The sequence below is a fragment of the Perissodus microlepis genome, chromosome 22 (assembly GCF_051167445.1).
Source record: "Perissodus microlepis isolate ML-2025 ecotype Zambia chromosome 22, ASM5116744v1, whole genome shotgun sequence".
In the NCBI taxonomy this organism is placed as follows: Eukaryota; Metazoa; Chordata; class Actinopteri; order Cichliformes; family Cichlidae; genus Perissodus; species Perissodus microlepis.
In genome coordinates this window covers 30,616,200-30,632,996 of record NC_140481.1, presented here as the reverse complement: position 1 = coordinate 30,632,996, position 16,797 = coordinate 30,616,200, and the positions used below count along the sequence as shown (strand labels likewise).

The 16,797-nt window shown below is 43.6% G+C and overlaps 1 protein-coding gene across 6 annotated transcripts; it reads right to left on the bottom strand.

The window, feature by feature from the left end:
• Nucleotides 1-989: 989 nt before the first annotated feature.
• LOC146363496 (polyhomeotic-like protein 1) lies at nucleotides 990-15,829 on the bottom strand. 6 transcript variants are annotated; one of them, XM_084920146.1, is made up of 15 exons: nucleotides 15,490-15,829; nucleotides 13,455-13,582; nucleotides 11,941-12,054; nucleotides 11,450-11,521; nucleotides 11,215-11,343; nucleotides 10,971-11,135; nucleotides 10,772-10,853; nucleotides 9,508-10,484; nucleotides 9,161-9,296; nucleotides 8,885-9,072; nucleotides 8,704-8,794; nucleotides 7,785-7,872; nucleotides 5,119-5,344; nucleotides 3,396-3,606; nucleotides 990-2,746 (listed from the first exon to the last, which is right to left on the bottom strand). In XM_084920146.1, the coding sequence occupies exons 1-15, from the start codon at nucleotides 15,689-15,691 to the stop codon at nucleotides 2,595-2,597; spliced, it is 2,961 nt and encodes a 986-aa protein (XP_084776272.1). In that variant the 5' UTR covers nucleotides 15,692-15,829; the 3' UTR covers nucleotides 990-2,594. The 6 variants fall into 6 exon arrangements, with proteins under 6 accessions (XP_084776272.1, XP_084776271.1, XP_084776270.1 ...); XM_084920145.1 differs by having other exon boundaries at nucleotides 11,935-12,054; nucleotides 13,455-13,579; XM_084920144.1 differs by having other exon boundaries at nucleotides 11,935-12,054; nucleotides 15,490-15,828.
• Between the last annotated feature and the right edge of the window lie 968 nt (nucleotides 15,830-16,797).

The window sequence follows — 16,797 nt, the reverse complement described above, 5'->3', positions numbered from 1 at the left end:
TTATCTCATATTCCCTCGTATTTTCAACTGCTATTGGGAAAGAGCACCTTATAGATTCAAACCAGTTCTATTGCAGGTGTTCTATATAATAAAATAAAATATGAGAACCTAAAAATATGTGTTTTTGCACATAAGCCTGTTAGGTTAGGATCATGAGCTGTAAGGTTTATCAACACAACTTGTTAAAGCCAAACTACTGTATGGTCCCAACATGGTATCTACCGACTCCGAAACAGCAACACGGCTGAAGCCAAAACTAACCACGGAGCCTTTAAAATGGATGTAGCTACTGTGATCGTATGACATCATGACTACATTCATTTTTCATTTACAGTCTATAGTTTATCACATCTGGGACAACAAACCTGAAGGGATTTTCTTTAAAACAGACAACACCTCAGCCTGAACTCAAGCCGGGGGAGAGGAGTTAAAACAAAAACATTAAAGTTTCAATGATGCAAACTATCCACTGATGATCTGCACTTGTTACACTTGGAAAGCAACAGTGCAAACCGAAACCATTACTCAGGCTAACAAACAACAAAAACAAGCATCACAACTATAAAACAGTTTGATTATTTATTTGCATGATAGTATTAATTACCTCTTCTGGTGAAAACCAGCCCCTCTAGATTTTGCAGATTTTGGAAATTATTGCAAGCAAAGACATTTGATTCCAAGTGGCTTCCTTATTTGTATGTATACAGATTTATATATAAAAGAACATTTTTTGCTGAATTCACTGTTCTTCTGTGAGAAAAGTGCTACTTTTTGGGATGTTGAAGACTAAACGAACAACGCTGCAATGGTCTGATTTTGGACAAATGTTGTACAGGTAATCACAGCTGCATTTGTGGCTCACCTCACTTGAAATGAGGTGAAATTCTTCTTTTTTTTTTGGCGTTTAGAATTAAGATTTAAAGACTCCAAAATCCTGGGGAAAGTGAAATATAAGCAAATATCATCAAGATTATTACCCCTTTTTTAAAAAAAAAAGAAAAGAAAAAGAAAAACAAAATACTGTAATAGCCACAGTCACTAACAATAAAGCCAAAGATAGCTAGCTAGCTAGAAAGGTAAATACTGTTGGTAGTTACACGCTATGTGACAAAGCTATGAGGAAGACAGCAAGTTGATCCTTGATCAAAGTAGCTACTATTCAGTCACGCTTTTTGGGAAAAGCAACACATTTCATTGCTTAATCGAGAGTTGTAAAAAAGTAAGCGCAGATATAAAACAAGGAATGATATGAAAGCAGTAAAAACCGACAATCCTCATCTAAACCTAACGTTGTAGAGACTAGTGAGAAAGGCCACGAGGTTCACACAGAGAGAACATGAGAAAAGTCCTACAGTAAAAAGCTTCAAACAAGGCAGTCCAGCAAACAAATGTGCATTTAAATAGAAAGGCAAACTTTACACTTATTACAGTATAGCTTCAAGGTTCACTCATTCACACAGTCATTCATTCATTCAGACATGATGTCTTATTTCTCCCACATCCATCGTAGGTCCACGTGTGGCCAGCAACGTCTCTTGTTCACGAATGCAACTTAAAGACACTTTAAAATGAACATCTTATTGTCAGAACTCCTCTCTGACAGCATCTCTCCACAAAAGCAAACCGGTGAACTTGCCTTGTAAGTGCACTCATGCAGACCAGGAGCAGCTGGTGGTACCCTTTGAGTAATCTCACAAACTGCTGACAGGTGAATAATCACAGAGTTGACGTGAACTTCTCTGGTAAAAAGCTTAAAAACAGTGAAAAGCATTCAGCAGTAGAGCTGATGTTCTCTGGATATAAAACAATACAGTAAAGATGTGAGAAAAAGTTATGCAACGTCCATATTTTTACTTGAAGTATGAAATGCTCTTTGAACCTTGAGGGATTAGGGTTTCATTTGGACTCTGGTGTTTCTGCACCCAGTACCCTGTACTCTCACAGTACCCTGTAGCGCAAAGAATAGGCTGCCTTCAAAATAAAAGTGCCATTGTATACTCTTCTCAAATAATTAGAATGCTGGAAGTACGCAATGAAATTCATGTCTTTGAAGGAATGCTGAACTGGATAAGAAAAAGATTTGTGACTTCACATTACAAAGGAAGTGCTATAGAAGTGCTTCCAAAGGTCTTCCTTCCAAATTCCTGTGCAAAACAAAGCACAGCTGTTTTCTTCTGTGTGTATCTTCAGTCTTTTAAAGGAAGTTTAACAAAACGAAAGTAAATCACAGCCTCGGTCTACGGTCAGAAAAAATAACGAGCAAGTACTTTAGGTTCAACGAGTCTCGTTTGCAATTAAAATACATTCAAAACCTTCATTTACATTGAATTTGAGCAGAATTTGGTGGAACGTGGACCTTCATCGAAATAAAATCGCACATTTGAAGGATTTTTACAACTTGTGCGAGAATCTGATGTGAAACGGGATGAGATTCCACTTCTGCAGTCCCAGAGTCTTTGCCGTGTTTGGGAAATGAACTGTACTTCAAACATTCACCTGCAGGACTCTCGAGCTCCATATCTGACCCGCGGGCTGGTGGCGGATGCCCGGGGGGCTTCACTTTTAAACTGCGGATTTGTGGAAAAAAACACCAGTCAGTCTCTTAGGCTGTTGATGTGAGCGCAGATCTTGAGGGCAGGGCCAAGCTTGATGTTCATGGTGGACATGAGATGCTCCTCCTTCAGCAGCAGCAGCGCCTGTCCATCAATTTCCTGCGACAGGAACTGGGAGGCGAGATCCTCGCACCCTGAGAGGACGACGGATAAAAGCACAGGTGGACAAAAATGCAAAGGTTGAAAATTATGGTACATTAACATTAATGCACACAGCCGTTCATGCATTAGCTCCAAATACAAACATTTACATAACAAATAAAAGCATCAAGTTCGAGATGGAAACAGCTGAACTCCAGATTAATGTGTCACATTAATATGAAACTGGTCTATTTGTTATTTTAACTCTACAGTATTAACAATGTTGATAAGCATGAAACAGCAAATAAAAAGAAGGACTGATCAAAACATCAATTATTGCACTTGAGTATAAAAGCAGAGCAACACAAGATAAACATCAGCAGTAGCCAGAAACCAGCTAGTTCAGGATTACTGCCATTCATTTTCCTCTTTACCCCCATTTCCATCATCTATCAGTTCAGGAGTTCACAGATTCCACAGAGGGAGAGACGCTGGAAGGGCTTTAAAAATACTGGTGGCCACCATGCTACCCCTCTGCCTCCTAGCACACACACACCCCAATTTCAACATCCTGCATCACCTTGCCCTCAAGTTAACTCATTCAGAAGATAACTCGACCTCTGACCTTGACCGTGAAGTCGAGCCTTTTATCTTTATGTGAATCAGTGCTGCATTATAAGATCAAAAATCAGATCTTCTAACCTTGCAGTGAGGAAATAAACTGTGACACTTCCTCCACGCTCCACTGGGAGGGGCTAGCAGGCAGGCAGGTGGGCGGTGGTGAGCTCTCTGCTGGGAGCGGAGGAGGCGGCTGGTGGCAGGACGCTGAGGAGGCCGGCGAGAGAGACATGGGGTCATCTTCATCCTCCTCTACGCTGGACTCCTCATCTGAATGGCTCGACTCGGATCGGCACTACAAGCGGAGGAAGAAAAAAAACAGCAGCAGCGTTCACTAGTGTCCCGGTCTGCTTACAAAAACATGAACAAGGACAAAACCCCGTCTGCATATTTAAAGATTAGAGCTGCACAGACGAGGATTGTTACAGTTTATAAAAAAGGAGCACAAACCTCGAGATACCTGAGCACCGTCACAGAGAAGCAAATAATGGCTTCAAAAGGCTCATCATGCATACAAGTGAAAAATGCACATTCAGATCGATTCAGGTCTATTTTTGCTGTTACATGAAGTTTGTGTTGAGGAGTCTCATACATTTGGTTTGGGGCCAGTTTGTAACAATGGAGGAGAAATTTAAAGGGGCTCTTTTATGCTTATTTACTCTGCATTTCTATTCTTTACCGGCATAATTCACAGTGTATTTGTGTTAATCTGGGCTTCTGGCCGTGGTTTCTAAGCTCACAGCCAGAGTGGTGTGAAATGACCACACTGGGGATATCTCCTCTGAAACAGAGCTTCAGCAGTCTGAAGCCTGAGCTTTGACTAATGGATTATTTGTATGTACACTGACATCATTATTAGAAAGAGATCGCCCTCCTCGCACAATTATATTTGTGTGCTCTTCCATCCGTGTTGATGTCCCTGAGCACAAAGCCAGATCTGTAGAGAAGTTTAATGTGGTTACAAGTGAAGTTATTTTACAAAAAACACTTCCCAGGAAGCTGAAAGCTGCGGTAGAAGCAGATCATTTTGAACGTGATCGCAAATATTGATGAATGGGTGTAAAGGTCTAGCATCCAAATATGTTTAAAACTGCTTAAAGTTGCATTTCTGCGAATAGGATGATAGAAAAGTAATAAATTGACTGAAAAAGGTGTAAAAAAATATTATATGTGTTTTGCAGAGTTAAACATGCAAACGTTAAAAATATTTGGAGCCAAATATTTTGCACATATCAACACTTACAGGCTTTATTAAGAGGCCACTAAAGTTTAAAAACCCCTTTGCTAAAGTTTGAAATCCATCAGACAAATCTCTGAGCCCACCATCTCGTCTGCTGGTTCGTCTTCTTTCGGCTGCTCCCAGATCATCAGCCTCTTTCTTACCACCTTCTGTCACACCAACGCTCTGCATGTCCTCCTTCACTACATCCATGAATCTTCTCTGTGGTCTCCTGCTTTTCCTCCTGCCTGGCAGCTCTATATTCAACACCCTCTGCCCAAAATATCCACTGACCCTCCTCTGCACACATCCAAACCACATCAGCCTTGGCTCTCCAACTGCATCTCCAAACTGCTCAACCTGAGCCGTCCCTCTGATGCACTCGTTTCTAAACAAATGCAATGCCTCTTTTGCTCTCCACACAGACCGCTTACCTGCATGTGAGCAAAGGCTATTTAAATGTGATCAAAGCAGGAAAGGCTTCAGTACAACTACACAGATCAGTTATCAGCTGGGATCGGACTTCTAATTTTTGACAACACCTACACCAATAATTTTCCTTGTAGGGACTGTATAATCCTGCCTCACCTTGGCAGGTACGGGCCTCCCTGCTATCTTGGCACTGGCTATTTCGGAGCTGGTCCTGCGGGGAACCCTCCTCCTGGCGATTCCTCCCTCGTCGTCCGAGTTGGAGAGGTGTCCGCGGCTCTGATCCCGATCCGAAGAGTGATCTTGAGCTTGACGCTGGCCGTGACCCTGCCGCACGCTGAAGTGCTGCCTGAAGCTGACGTTGTACCTGGGGAACCAATACATACTGTATCGTAGACAAAGAGTGACATATACGGTACTGAAGCCAAGACGAGCAACACACAGTTTTTGTCTCTTTGCACCGTACGCGGTATATAAGCTATACACGTGTAGTGGGCAAAGGGACAAATACAAAGCAGAAGCAGAAAATGTAAAATCATAAGCTGACAACATACTGTAACAAACAATGCAGACAGCGCATTGTTTTCTACTGAAACATGTCACATAATAAATACAGTGTACATTTTAATACGAAGCACATTCAGAGGAGAAACAAAGCGTCCTCCACTGTACTGCGAGGTTACATGCTGCATGTGAAAGTGGATGAAGTGAGGCTATCACAATATGTAAACACAGAAAAAAAACATGAGAACAGAAAAACACACAAGCTGTGAGATTTACAGCTGGAGCCACCTGAGAATTCACACTAAAGTCCCGTCTTAGATAACATTTAGTGGGTCACATCTTTAGTAACACTGGCTTTTAATGACTTGAATTCTGATATCGATTCATTATATATCAGTATTTCCCCACACACACACTTTTCTTTGGCAGCTCTGGGATTTAAAGTCATTTTGTGTCCTTTTTTTTTTTTTTTTTTTTTTTTAAATGGCTTTTAGCCATTGGCTGGCATGTTCTCCCCAAGCTTGCATGGGTTCCCTCTGAGTACTTTGGCTTCCTCCCACAGTCCAAAGACACATACGTTATGTTGTTGTTGTGACTGTAAAATGACCCCTAGGTGTCCCTCTGTTAGCCCTACAACAGCCTGGTGACCAGTCCACGGTGTACGCAGCCTTTTGTCTCATGACAGCTGGGATAGGCCATAGTTGACATCATCTTTCATCCAAGAGAACAGAAAACTGACAAGAGTACAGTCTCCTCACTCTTACTCAAGCTCTCTTGATGCTAAACAGCTGGCATAGCCCATCCTGTTTCAGATGGGTAACCCTTCTGTTTCTTATATATTTATATATATGTATATGTGTATATATTAGGGGTGCAACGATACTCGTATCGATACTGAACCGTTCATACAGTGCTTTCGGTTCGGTAGGCATATGTATCGAACAATACAATTTTTTTTAAATTTATTTTATCAACTTTTCTTCTGATGATGCTGTCTGTGTTGAGCGCTCAGTGCGTTCGACTACTCCGCCTAGGCTGCACTGTGGAGCGCAGATCCACTGAGCTCAGCGCAAGCTAGCAAGACAGAAGCTAAGCTCGTTGCAACATAGCAACTGCCTCAACGCTACCCGAGATTGAACCTCCCCCACCCTCATTCACATCTGGCGTTTGGAACTATTTTGGTTTTCATGTGAAGTATGACCCTGAAGGTAAGCGCGTCATGGACTAAAGTAAAACAGTATGTCGGATGTGCCACGCAATGCTCAATTACATGGGTGGGAACTATTGCGTTAGCGCAGTTAGCTCGTTAACGTGTTGACGCTGTCCAGCCCCACGCACGGGGCGATCCGCGGTAGCTCGTTAACGGAGATTTGCCGTGTTGTGGCATTAATGTCATTTCAGATTAATGCTGACAGCACTAGTGGGAACACAACGAATATGACTGCACATTTACACCGACATCATCCTAGTGCAAAGACAAGTGGAAGCAGACAAAAACAACAAGCACGCATGCTACAAACTTTACCCGAGTCATTTAGACAGCCGTTAGCACAGGATTCTCCTTATGGGGACCTGATATGTTTAATATGCTGCTGAGAATATAGCCCAGAAGAAGCATATAGTATAGCTTTTATTTTGGAAAGAGCCATTTCTCTGTAATAAACTCTCTTTTCCAAAGATGATTGGCTGATTTCTCGATCAGATAGATTTATTATTTTATCCCTTTGTTGTTTCAGCAACATTAAATTTAAAAACTGTACTTTTGAGTTAAAATATATATTTATAATTTTAATAAATGACAAATTAAAAAAGGCATTAACATTTTTTTGTATCGAAAAAATATCGAACCGTGACACCAAAGTATCGAACCGAACCAAACCGTGAATTTTGTGTATTGTTGCACCCCTAATATATACATATATATGCGCGCAGTCGATTCTACTAAAGCAGTCAGCCTTCAGCTGCAGTTCTAGATGCTACAGTTTGTAGATGGGAAAGCAGACGTTATTATATAAAGGATTCATTTTCCATTTATTTAAGAAGGCACACACATGCACTGCCTGGCACAATTACAGTGCAGTTATGTGGGAAACACTGTATATAACTAAGAACTAAAAGCCTCAAAGAGAATTGAGGTTTTGAGGTTTATGCAGTTTTGTTTGACTTCAAGAGATCCAAATCTTACTGCACAGCATCTATGACAAACTGCACTGTAACTAGAAACAGACGTTCATCAATCGCACTGTGAAATAAGCTGAAGTGGCTGCAGCTGTTTGCAGTACAGTGATTTATTCTGTATATGTTTCATGCATTTGAAGTACCTCTTGGCACAAGACATGGAGCAGAACCTTTTGGTGCCTCGGAACTGGCTGGCAGGAGCAAAGTTTTTACAGTATTCACACTTCAGCACTGAGGAGAGAGTTTAGAGACAGAACAAAGCAGATGGTGAATAATACACAAACGCAAACGTGGTATTATATACTCCAGTGGGTTATGAGTCCCGGTCCACACACAGAAAATCAGGCTGCGATGATATTTTCTTGTGATATCGCGCTGCCTGCGGTTTAGACTCAGAGGTGGGAAATTCCCAGCTTAAAAGTTAGAATTAAAGTCTTTATGCTTTCCTGCAGCCCAGCTCAAACAAACAGGGCAAACAAGGGTCATCTTGTTACACAACATTAAATCCCATAACCCATGTCATAATGTTAAAGGGACAGATCACCAAAAACTCAAACAAAAAACCTATTCATATTGTTCATATTTTCCTTCCAATTCTCTACATTCATAATGCTCAAAATATTTTTATGTGTTTCAGTTTTGAAGATATCAGCTGTACCAAGGTCTGCCTTTAATATACATTACTGTAATATACTGTCCAGTATGGCAGTCACCGTGTACCGTATAAAGAAAAAACTGTGCAGCAAATCATGACTGTGTGACTTAAAAGAAGAAAATGAGAATCTAGCTAGAAAACTGGGCACACCAAGTAAATAACTAAAAATCTAGAGGATAATAAAACGCTAACGGCCAAAGAACAACAACAATAAAACATGTACTATGGCTAATGCACAGAGACTTCAGCAATGCAGAAATCACATTTTGATTTTCAAGATTTTAAGAGCCGTTTCTCAAGCAGAGGCAACTTTACCTCGGAAACCTTACAGTAGATATTTATGATTCTGATTTCAGCCCTTAAACGTGTCTTTAAAGCAGCAGTGCTTTAAGCAGTCTGGCTGTTACCTGTTGCTGTGGTAACAGTCTCCGACGGGTTAGTGTCTGGACTGTCGTTAGTCAAATCTTCACCAGCCGAGTCCTTGACTGGACCGCAGACCTGTCAAACACAAATTCAGTTTAAGAGTCAGCGACCGACAAAAACAAGAAAAACAAAACAAAAAACAAACTACAAATCCCATGTACTCACAGGGAAAGGCTCCGCCCCCTCCTGGATCACAAAGCCCTCTATGAGGTGTGTAAGAACCTGCGGTTTAACCACAGCTTGAGGTGGAGGAGCTCTCTCACCCTGACCACAAGTCCCACGGGACACCAGCAGCACTGGAGAAGGAGAGGATGCAGGAGGAGGAGGTGGAGGAGGAGGAGCAGCAGCAGAGCCTGGAGAGGTGAGAGGAAGATAAATACTGTTTTTCACCGAGTGTGTGTGTTGACAGTATTTTACAGGGATGTATTTCTATGTTATTACCTGCATCGACGGGATTGGCTGGGATGGCCGAGGCATGATCTCTGACTGGCTGGAGCCGTGGAGGGGAGGGGCCATGTTCGTCGTTGGCTGAATTCGAGTCTGATTTTCTTTTCAGAGAGCCAGTCGTCTGTTTACTCTAAACAAAAAGTGCCAACAGATACAGACAGACACTGAGAGTGATTGTAGGATGTAATATTTACACAAGAAAGGAGCAGTTATGGCTGAATAGCGTGTTTGTTTTAGTGCTAGAACCCAAAATCACCATCTGTGACATGTAGAAATGTGTGTGGGTTAGAAAAACATCAAGTCTGATTCATGAGAATCACTTAAATCCTGCTTCAGCTGACCTGTGGCGTCTGACCTCCTGATGAGTCTCCATTGGTGGTTACACCAGCTGATGCTGCTCTCTGCTCTTCGGTCACCAGGTGGAGAGAGAGGGAGGAGCGAGACAGCAAGGGGGGAGGAGATGAAATGGTGGAGGGCTGGGAAGAGGCGGGGCTTGAAGCCAGCTGTCCGTTCTGACTCTGTCCAGAGCTCTGATTGGCTTGTGGATGCACCTGAGACACCTGAGCCAAGGGGGGAGCCTCCTGGGGTGACTGAAGCGTCTTCAGCCCCACCCCTCGGCCGACGACTCCACCCTCCCTGGAAGCGATGGACGCCACCATGGTGAGCAGACTAGAGGAGCTGCTGAGGACGGCGGCACCATCCTGGCTGCAGCTGCCACGGGCCAGAGCGAGAGCCTGGGCGTTTCCGAGTGTGCTCTGCCTGGCTCCCACTATCTGCACTGGGATGTGAGGCGTGTGGGGAGGCTGGCCGGAGCTGCTGGCAGGCGGCGGGGCGGGCAGGATGGGAGGGGGGTTCCTTGAAGGAAGCTGGAGGGGCAGGCGGAGCCCCTGTAAAGTTTTAGGTTGGATGGGGATGGGTCCATTTCCGTGGCCTGATTTCTCAGCACCGAGTGAGGTTTTCTGCAGAGGCTGCACCACCAGAGTCTGAGCGTTGACCGCTGGTTTGATGGTTGCCGTGCCCACCGGGTACCCGTGGGGCTGAGATGTGGCGTTGGATGTCAGGACCAGAGTGTGTGCTGCTGTGGGAGCTGTGGTTCCTGTGGTGAGTGTTCGAGTACCGTGGAGTAAGAGCTGGGAGAGAGGGATGGAAGACGACGAGGACGACGAGGCACCGGAAGACAAGGCGGGGTGAGCTTTGAGATTAGTAGGCTGGGGGTAGGTAGGGATTTTGATGTGGGATGGCTGGGGCTGAGGCTGGCTTGGTTTGGTGGGGGACTGAGGGGTAGACTGGTGAGAGGGCTGGACCAGCGAGTAGGCAGCTGGGAAAAATAAAAATGAAAATATATTAGTGTCTATTTAGTGACTCATCACATTTAAAATGGCAGTTCACCCCCAAATTAACGTTACGTTACATATAAAAGCATTTAAACCTGAATCACTGTTATGAATTTGCTTCAATATTATTATAACTAAAATTAGAAAGTCCAAATTAAGTGTACGCTTCTGAAATTTTTGCCAAATCCACCACAGGCTCCATCATCATACACAACCTTCAGAGCATTACAAAGCTCATTTATATGTTTAATTCCTCTTCTTTCTTTCCTACCTGAGTCACTTCTCTCTGGGGCTTCAGTCTTAACACCCACACCTTTAGGACCCGACAGACCTCGCATGGCTAGATTCTGTACCTGGAGATGGAGCACAGAGCAAATGTTTGGGTGAAGACACTTATCTGTCACTTTGTTGCTGAAGAAAGAAAGAATGTGTCTTCAAGCCATGAAAATATTTTTATGTTAGCCACACACCTGGTCGTTATCAGATTGGCTGCTGGATGAGGAAGTCGGAGGCACTTCCTGCTGCTGTTGCTGAGCCTGTGGCTGCTGGGCAACAGTTGCCACAGCAGTAGTTGCAGTGCTGCCGGGCATGAAAATGAGCTGGGAGGGGATAGGCGTCCTAAGGGAGCGGTTCACCTGCAGGACAAAAAGACATTAAAGCCATTAAAATGCACAAAACTGAGCTGCCGCACATAAACCATCTGATCAAACTCACTCTCAGGTACATCTGGCCCTGCCCTCCAGCTGTCCCACTAAGCAGCACTGATTGGCTGATTGTGGATGTTGCTGAGGCACCCATTGGACGGCTGCTGGTTGTAGACCCTGATCCAGATGTTACATTGACCTGAAGAACAGGAACGTGCATCTTTAAGATTCTTTGTGGCTCGAAGGAAAAAAAGCAGTACTGATTTTGTGGCATAAAGAGCTATCGTTTTTGTATGATTACATACTGCGGTTGTGCTGGTAGTCTGAGAAGAGCTACTGCTGGAGGGGCTTGACTGACGACTGGCAGCCAGAGTGGCCTTAAAAAAACAAAGAAAATAAAACGAAGAAAGGGAAGAGACAGAAAAAAAGCAGCTTAAGGTTTCAATAAACTCCAAACAAAATGAAAACTGAGATGTTTACAGAGGCTGTTGTGTGGTTGATGCAAAATATGCTCAGCTTTGTTTCTGGCCACAAAGCCTCCATGTTTTACAACCCACAGCTGTCCAGCATCGACTGTCGACGTGGCCTCCCCACCTTTTTCTTCTGGTTTTCATGGGAGTTAATTATTGCATGCAAGTAGGTGGCAATCTGTCTCATGCAACGCTCTTACAGCGTCATCATGCATCATTTTATTTCTTACAATAGTTTTTCTTTGTGCTTTGCAAACAACACGTGCAGGATGTTTATAACTTCCTTTACTTGAAAGAAACAAAGTGAAATTTGCACACACCTTTACCTGTTGCACAGCTGCCAGGTTCTGCAGCTGTGCTGCGTTGTTGATCTGCTGCTGCAGCATCAGCTGCTGGAAGTACTGAGCGGCATTGGGCTGCCTCTGTAACGCCTGCAGGGCCTGGAGGGAGGAGCAGATGGCCAAAAATGAAAACTGAAGGAGGGACAGCATTTTGGAGAAGGAGAAGAAAGAAAAAAAGGGGAAGGGAGGAACGGAGCATGAAGGAAGTAAAGTGCTGTGAAAAGATGGGGATGGAAAACATGACAGCAAAGAGTCAGAAGAAGACATGAAAGAGTGAGGGATGGGAGAAATTTAGGATGGAAAAGGAAGTGCAGAGAAAATTGAGGGGATAGAGCAGACTGAGAGAAACGAAGCTGCAGAAACCTGCCAGCTGCCTGATGTATGAGGGGAGGCTCGTACAGTAATAAGTCGGGGGATGAAAGCGAGCACGGCGGGCTGGATTAGTGTGTGCCGGGTGACAGAGACAGATGGCCGTGCAGGGTGACAAAAGCCTGAGAAAATAACACCCAGCCTCCATCACACCCAGCACGACTCGGTCTCTTTTCTTTACCCCCCCGATTCAGTCAGTCTTCATCAGTTTCTGTCCATCGGCTAACACATAAATCAGAAATTATAAAGACAAATGAGCCACACACACTTTCTGCCCCTGCTTACACGCAAACAGTCCATGTTTACGCTGCAGCCAAAAACACAATTTGGACACGAAAATGCAAAGCGATATCATCATTTTCTATTAATTTTTATTACAATTTTGTTTACTGGCAGGATTATAAATGCTCCGCAGACATCACAGTGAAGGTTTTGCCACAGGGATCTATTTTACGTGTTTCACAACGCATCTGAAATGAGTCTTAAACTATGCAAAGAACCAAACGCTCCCATGAGTCCCTTTTTTAAAGTCTAGACCTGTATATGTGCAATCTAATCCCCAGGTATGCAACCTACTTTTAGCCCAACAATAACAACTCGAAAGCAGAACAATGCACCATGCTGCTGGGCTATCACCCTCAAGGTATGGTTCAAGTGTGAGAAGAGCGAAATATTAAAGATGGTAGGGGTCATTAAAAGCCACCCCATGAAGATTATGACCACTTCCTACTTGGGGGGGGGGGAGTTTTTGAGGATGAGCACTGGTTTCTAATCAGGGATGTCTCCCTTTTTTCACATTTACAAACAAAGAAACACATTTCCTGTCGAACAAAACTTACATTTTTAAGCATTTTAAATATTTTTAACGCGATGCCTTTTTCCCCCCTTTGTGCACAACAATCCTGTCACACTTGGAATATTACTGAGGCCCACAACTGTGGAAATCCAGTTAACTAACATTTGTGTTCGTTTTTAACTGTTAAACTAAACTGATCTTAACCTGAATTCTAAAGGCAGCTGTGAACCGAGCCTTTAAAAGGTTTTTCCACGAAGTGAGGACTCATTGTCAGCGTGTGAAAATCAATGTGGTCTGGTCCTGTAGCCACACAGGTATAAACACTCACACCTACCTGGACCGCCTGCCTTTCATACAGAGACATGGAATTCATGGGAGAGGGGCGGGAGCTCGTCCCAGACGGAGCGCTTCCATTGGTCGAGGCCCCCTGCTGGTTCTGCTCTCCGTCTGTCTCCATGGCTGCTGAGGAGACAGATGAGGCGTCCGTCAGTCAAACACAGGATGAAACAAACACCACTTTCTCTCTCTGCGAGAGTCTGATGGATAGAGGAGGAAAAAAACCCACACCTGTCACGGTTCCTGACAAACAGCAGACCTCACAGAGTCGAGATGCTGTGAAACACTTTTTACAGCGTGGATGACTGATGTAGTTCTGCTGCTGGTTATTTTTAACACTTTCAACATTTTAAAATGTTTTCATTTTTATGGCAGTAAATCACAACGACTGAGTGTCTCGCTGACAGCTGTTTTTTGCTATCGCCACCATGGAGACGGACACAATGCTCCACAGACCAGTTTACACCTTTAAAGGGCTTCCATCAAGCTTTTCCTTTTTTCTGTCGCACACACACTATAACGGATGGACTTAATATGGACGTTCATATGAACGATTACATATACTGCCCTCATTACTTGAAACTTTGGTAAAGTATATGCAGTTTTTTTTCTGCTTGGATCTGTAGGATGTCCAGATAAGGGGACATCTCAGGTATACAGAAGCTCCACCGACCTCCTGTTCAAACCTTCTGCTTATGAGGGGCAGCCAATCAGCAGAAAGTTGACCTAAGGGGCAGTCGATGAACTGAGTAGCTTCACCAAAGCCCAATATAAGACCAACCCACCACATTCTTGTTTTACATGCTGTGGACAAGCTGCAGATTCAATTTTAACCCCCTCACACTAACCACACACAACATGCATCCTGCAGACAGGAAGACTATGAAAGTACCTCTAAACTGCACAACTAAAATGATTAATGAAATCAGGTTGCATTTACAGATTTGCCAAATCAATGTAAGTCGGGCTGTCACAAGGATTGTGGTAAAAAAACAAAAGCATAATAATATTCTTTACATATATGCAGAAAATGAGGGAAAAATTTGCAAAAAAAGATTCTGTCAAATCTATTCTTACTTAGTGTTGGGGTCATTTTGCAAATGCTTTAAACTCAAAATGCGAGAGCGTGGAGGTGGGAAGGATTCTGCAACCATGCACAAAATTCAGTCATCTGTGATATTAAAGACGTGGATTTTTGACACAATATTGCCATCATCACCTTTATCATCAATGCATGGTTACTGTTACACACTAATCTGTGTGTAAGAAAAAGCAAATATTTGCTGTAACACATGAACCTCAGAGTGAAGTGATAAAATACAGAAGTCTGTGCATTTTCTTCTTATTTTTGACCATTTGATAAACAAAGGTGTATTTTATGCTTGTGTAAATTAAAGCTCTACATTAGATTTTTTTCTTGTTCCGTTTTGCACGTCTGGACATGCAGGAAAAGGCCTGAAACGTGTGAGGGGATGAAGATGGCAGCTGTAAAGATATAATTAACTGTAACATGCAATTTAAAAATGCACATTCATTTCCTCTTTGCAACAGTTTATCATTTTAATCAGGTTATCTGGTTTAGGTAGGAAGTCATTATAAAGCATCCATTTTCGGGGGTTCACAGGAATAAAACGGGGAAACGTGCTTTCGTACAAAGGCTCCTGCATGAGAAACATTTCCAAAAGCATCGCTCACACAGCCTTTCTGCATCTACTTCACCACCTTACAGGACTTGTTCAGACCAGGTGTTCACAATCATTTTTTTTTTTGCAGTTTCCTTTATCACCGCTCCTCCTCCTCCTCCAACCATCCTGTCCCAGCACCTACAGTCTGCCTCCGTCTCCAGCCTCCACCAGCTCAAAAACAGCCACCTGAGCAGCTCACACAGCGCTAACGTTAGCTAGCCATCCTCCATGTTTCAGACCAGTTAACACTGGATCCACCAGAGGCTACTCCTCCTAGCCTCCCGCTAGCCCCCCCCGCCTCCACCGCTGCTGTCTGGCTCGTTAACGCGGCTCTCGCTCCGACCTTACCGTCACCGCTCCGGGTTCGTCCGGCTCCTCCTGCACCGGCTGCCCGCTGCAGAGCGACACCGAGCGATGCAACGATCCGCCGGGCTTCTTGTCTGCGTTGTGCCCGGTGCTGCTGCTCTTTTCGCCCGTCTTCTTCTTCTTCTCTGTGCAGGACGCTCGAAGCGGCAGCAGCAGCAGCAGCACTGATTTTACTGTTCTGCATAAATTTGCAGCTGATGTGTGGAAACGCCTCCTTCTTTTTTCTGCTCGGCCCTTTCCGGCGCTGCACGATGACGGAGCAGGACGGGGACAGGGGCTCACTTTACCCCCAAAGGCTTCGGGATCAACATGCTTAGCATGATCTCAAACTTCATGTTTTACTGGACACCAGAGTAGTTTTGCATTTTTCACAACTTGACATGATACTTGTTCATCCTGCACCTATATTCATCTGACACAAGGTGGTTCAGCTTCCTCCCCCTCCCTTCCTTCTGATTGGCTGACACTTAACAACAGAAGGTTTGAATGGCAGGTGGGTGGAGCTTCTTTTCCTGAGATGACCATTTTAGGGATATCTTATCTTAATAACGTCATACTGATTAAAAAAAAAAGGTATACCTGTCTGAAGTCAAGTGTTTAGAGCAATGTGAAGGAATTACTTGTGGACACACTGATCTCATTATTTTTAACTTTGGCCATGTTTAATATGAATGTCCACCAATGGAACAGGAGATATAAGGTATAATATATAAATATGTATAAGGAAAAACTGAAAAAAGATTCACCTGGGTACCTGCAGTCATTCTATACCAACGTATTCTAGAGTCAAATGTGAGACCATCTGCCCAACAGCTTCAGCCTGAGCGACACTGTGTCGTGCAACAGGCCAATGATCCCAAGCACAGCAGCAAATCTGCAGCAGAATGACTGAAAAAGACGAATCATGTGGTGCAGTCAATGGCCAGACTGCAATCTAACTTGAGCTGAAATGCTGTGTCAGGACCTCAGGAGAGCTGTGAATAAATAAATGTCCACACACCTCAATGAACTGAAGCAGCGTTGTAAAGAAGGCTTTGCTGAAATTCCTCCTCAGCCATGACTGATAAAGTCACACAGAAAACCATGACCTTAAGTTATTGCTGATAAAAGTGGCTCTCCGAGTTATTGAATCGTGGGATGTACTTACTTTTTCAAACACCACTTCTGCATTTTGGCTCAGTTTTTATTGAATAACTCAGAATAAGTCAGTGTTTAGATATATGTATCCTTTTAAAGTCTGAACCATGAAATAATTGCCAGAAAATTCTAAAAAGTCTTTTTTGAACATGG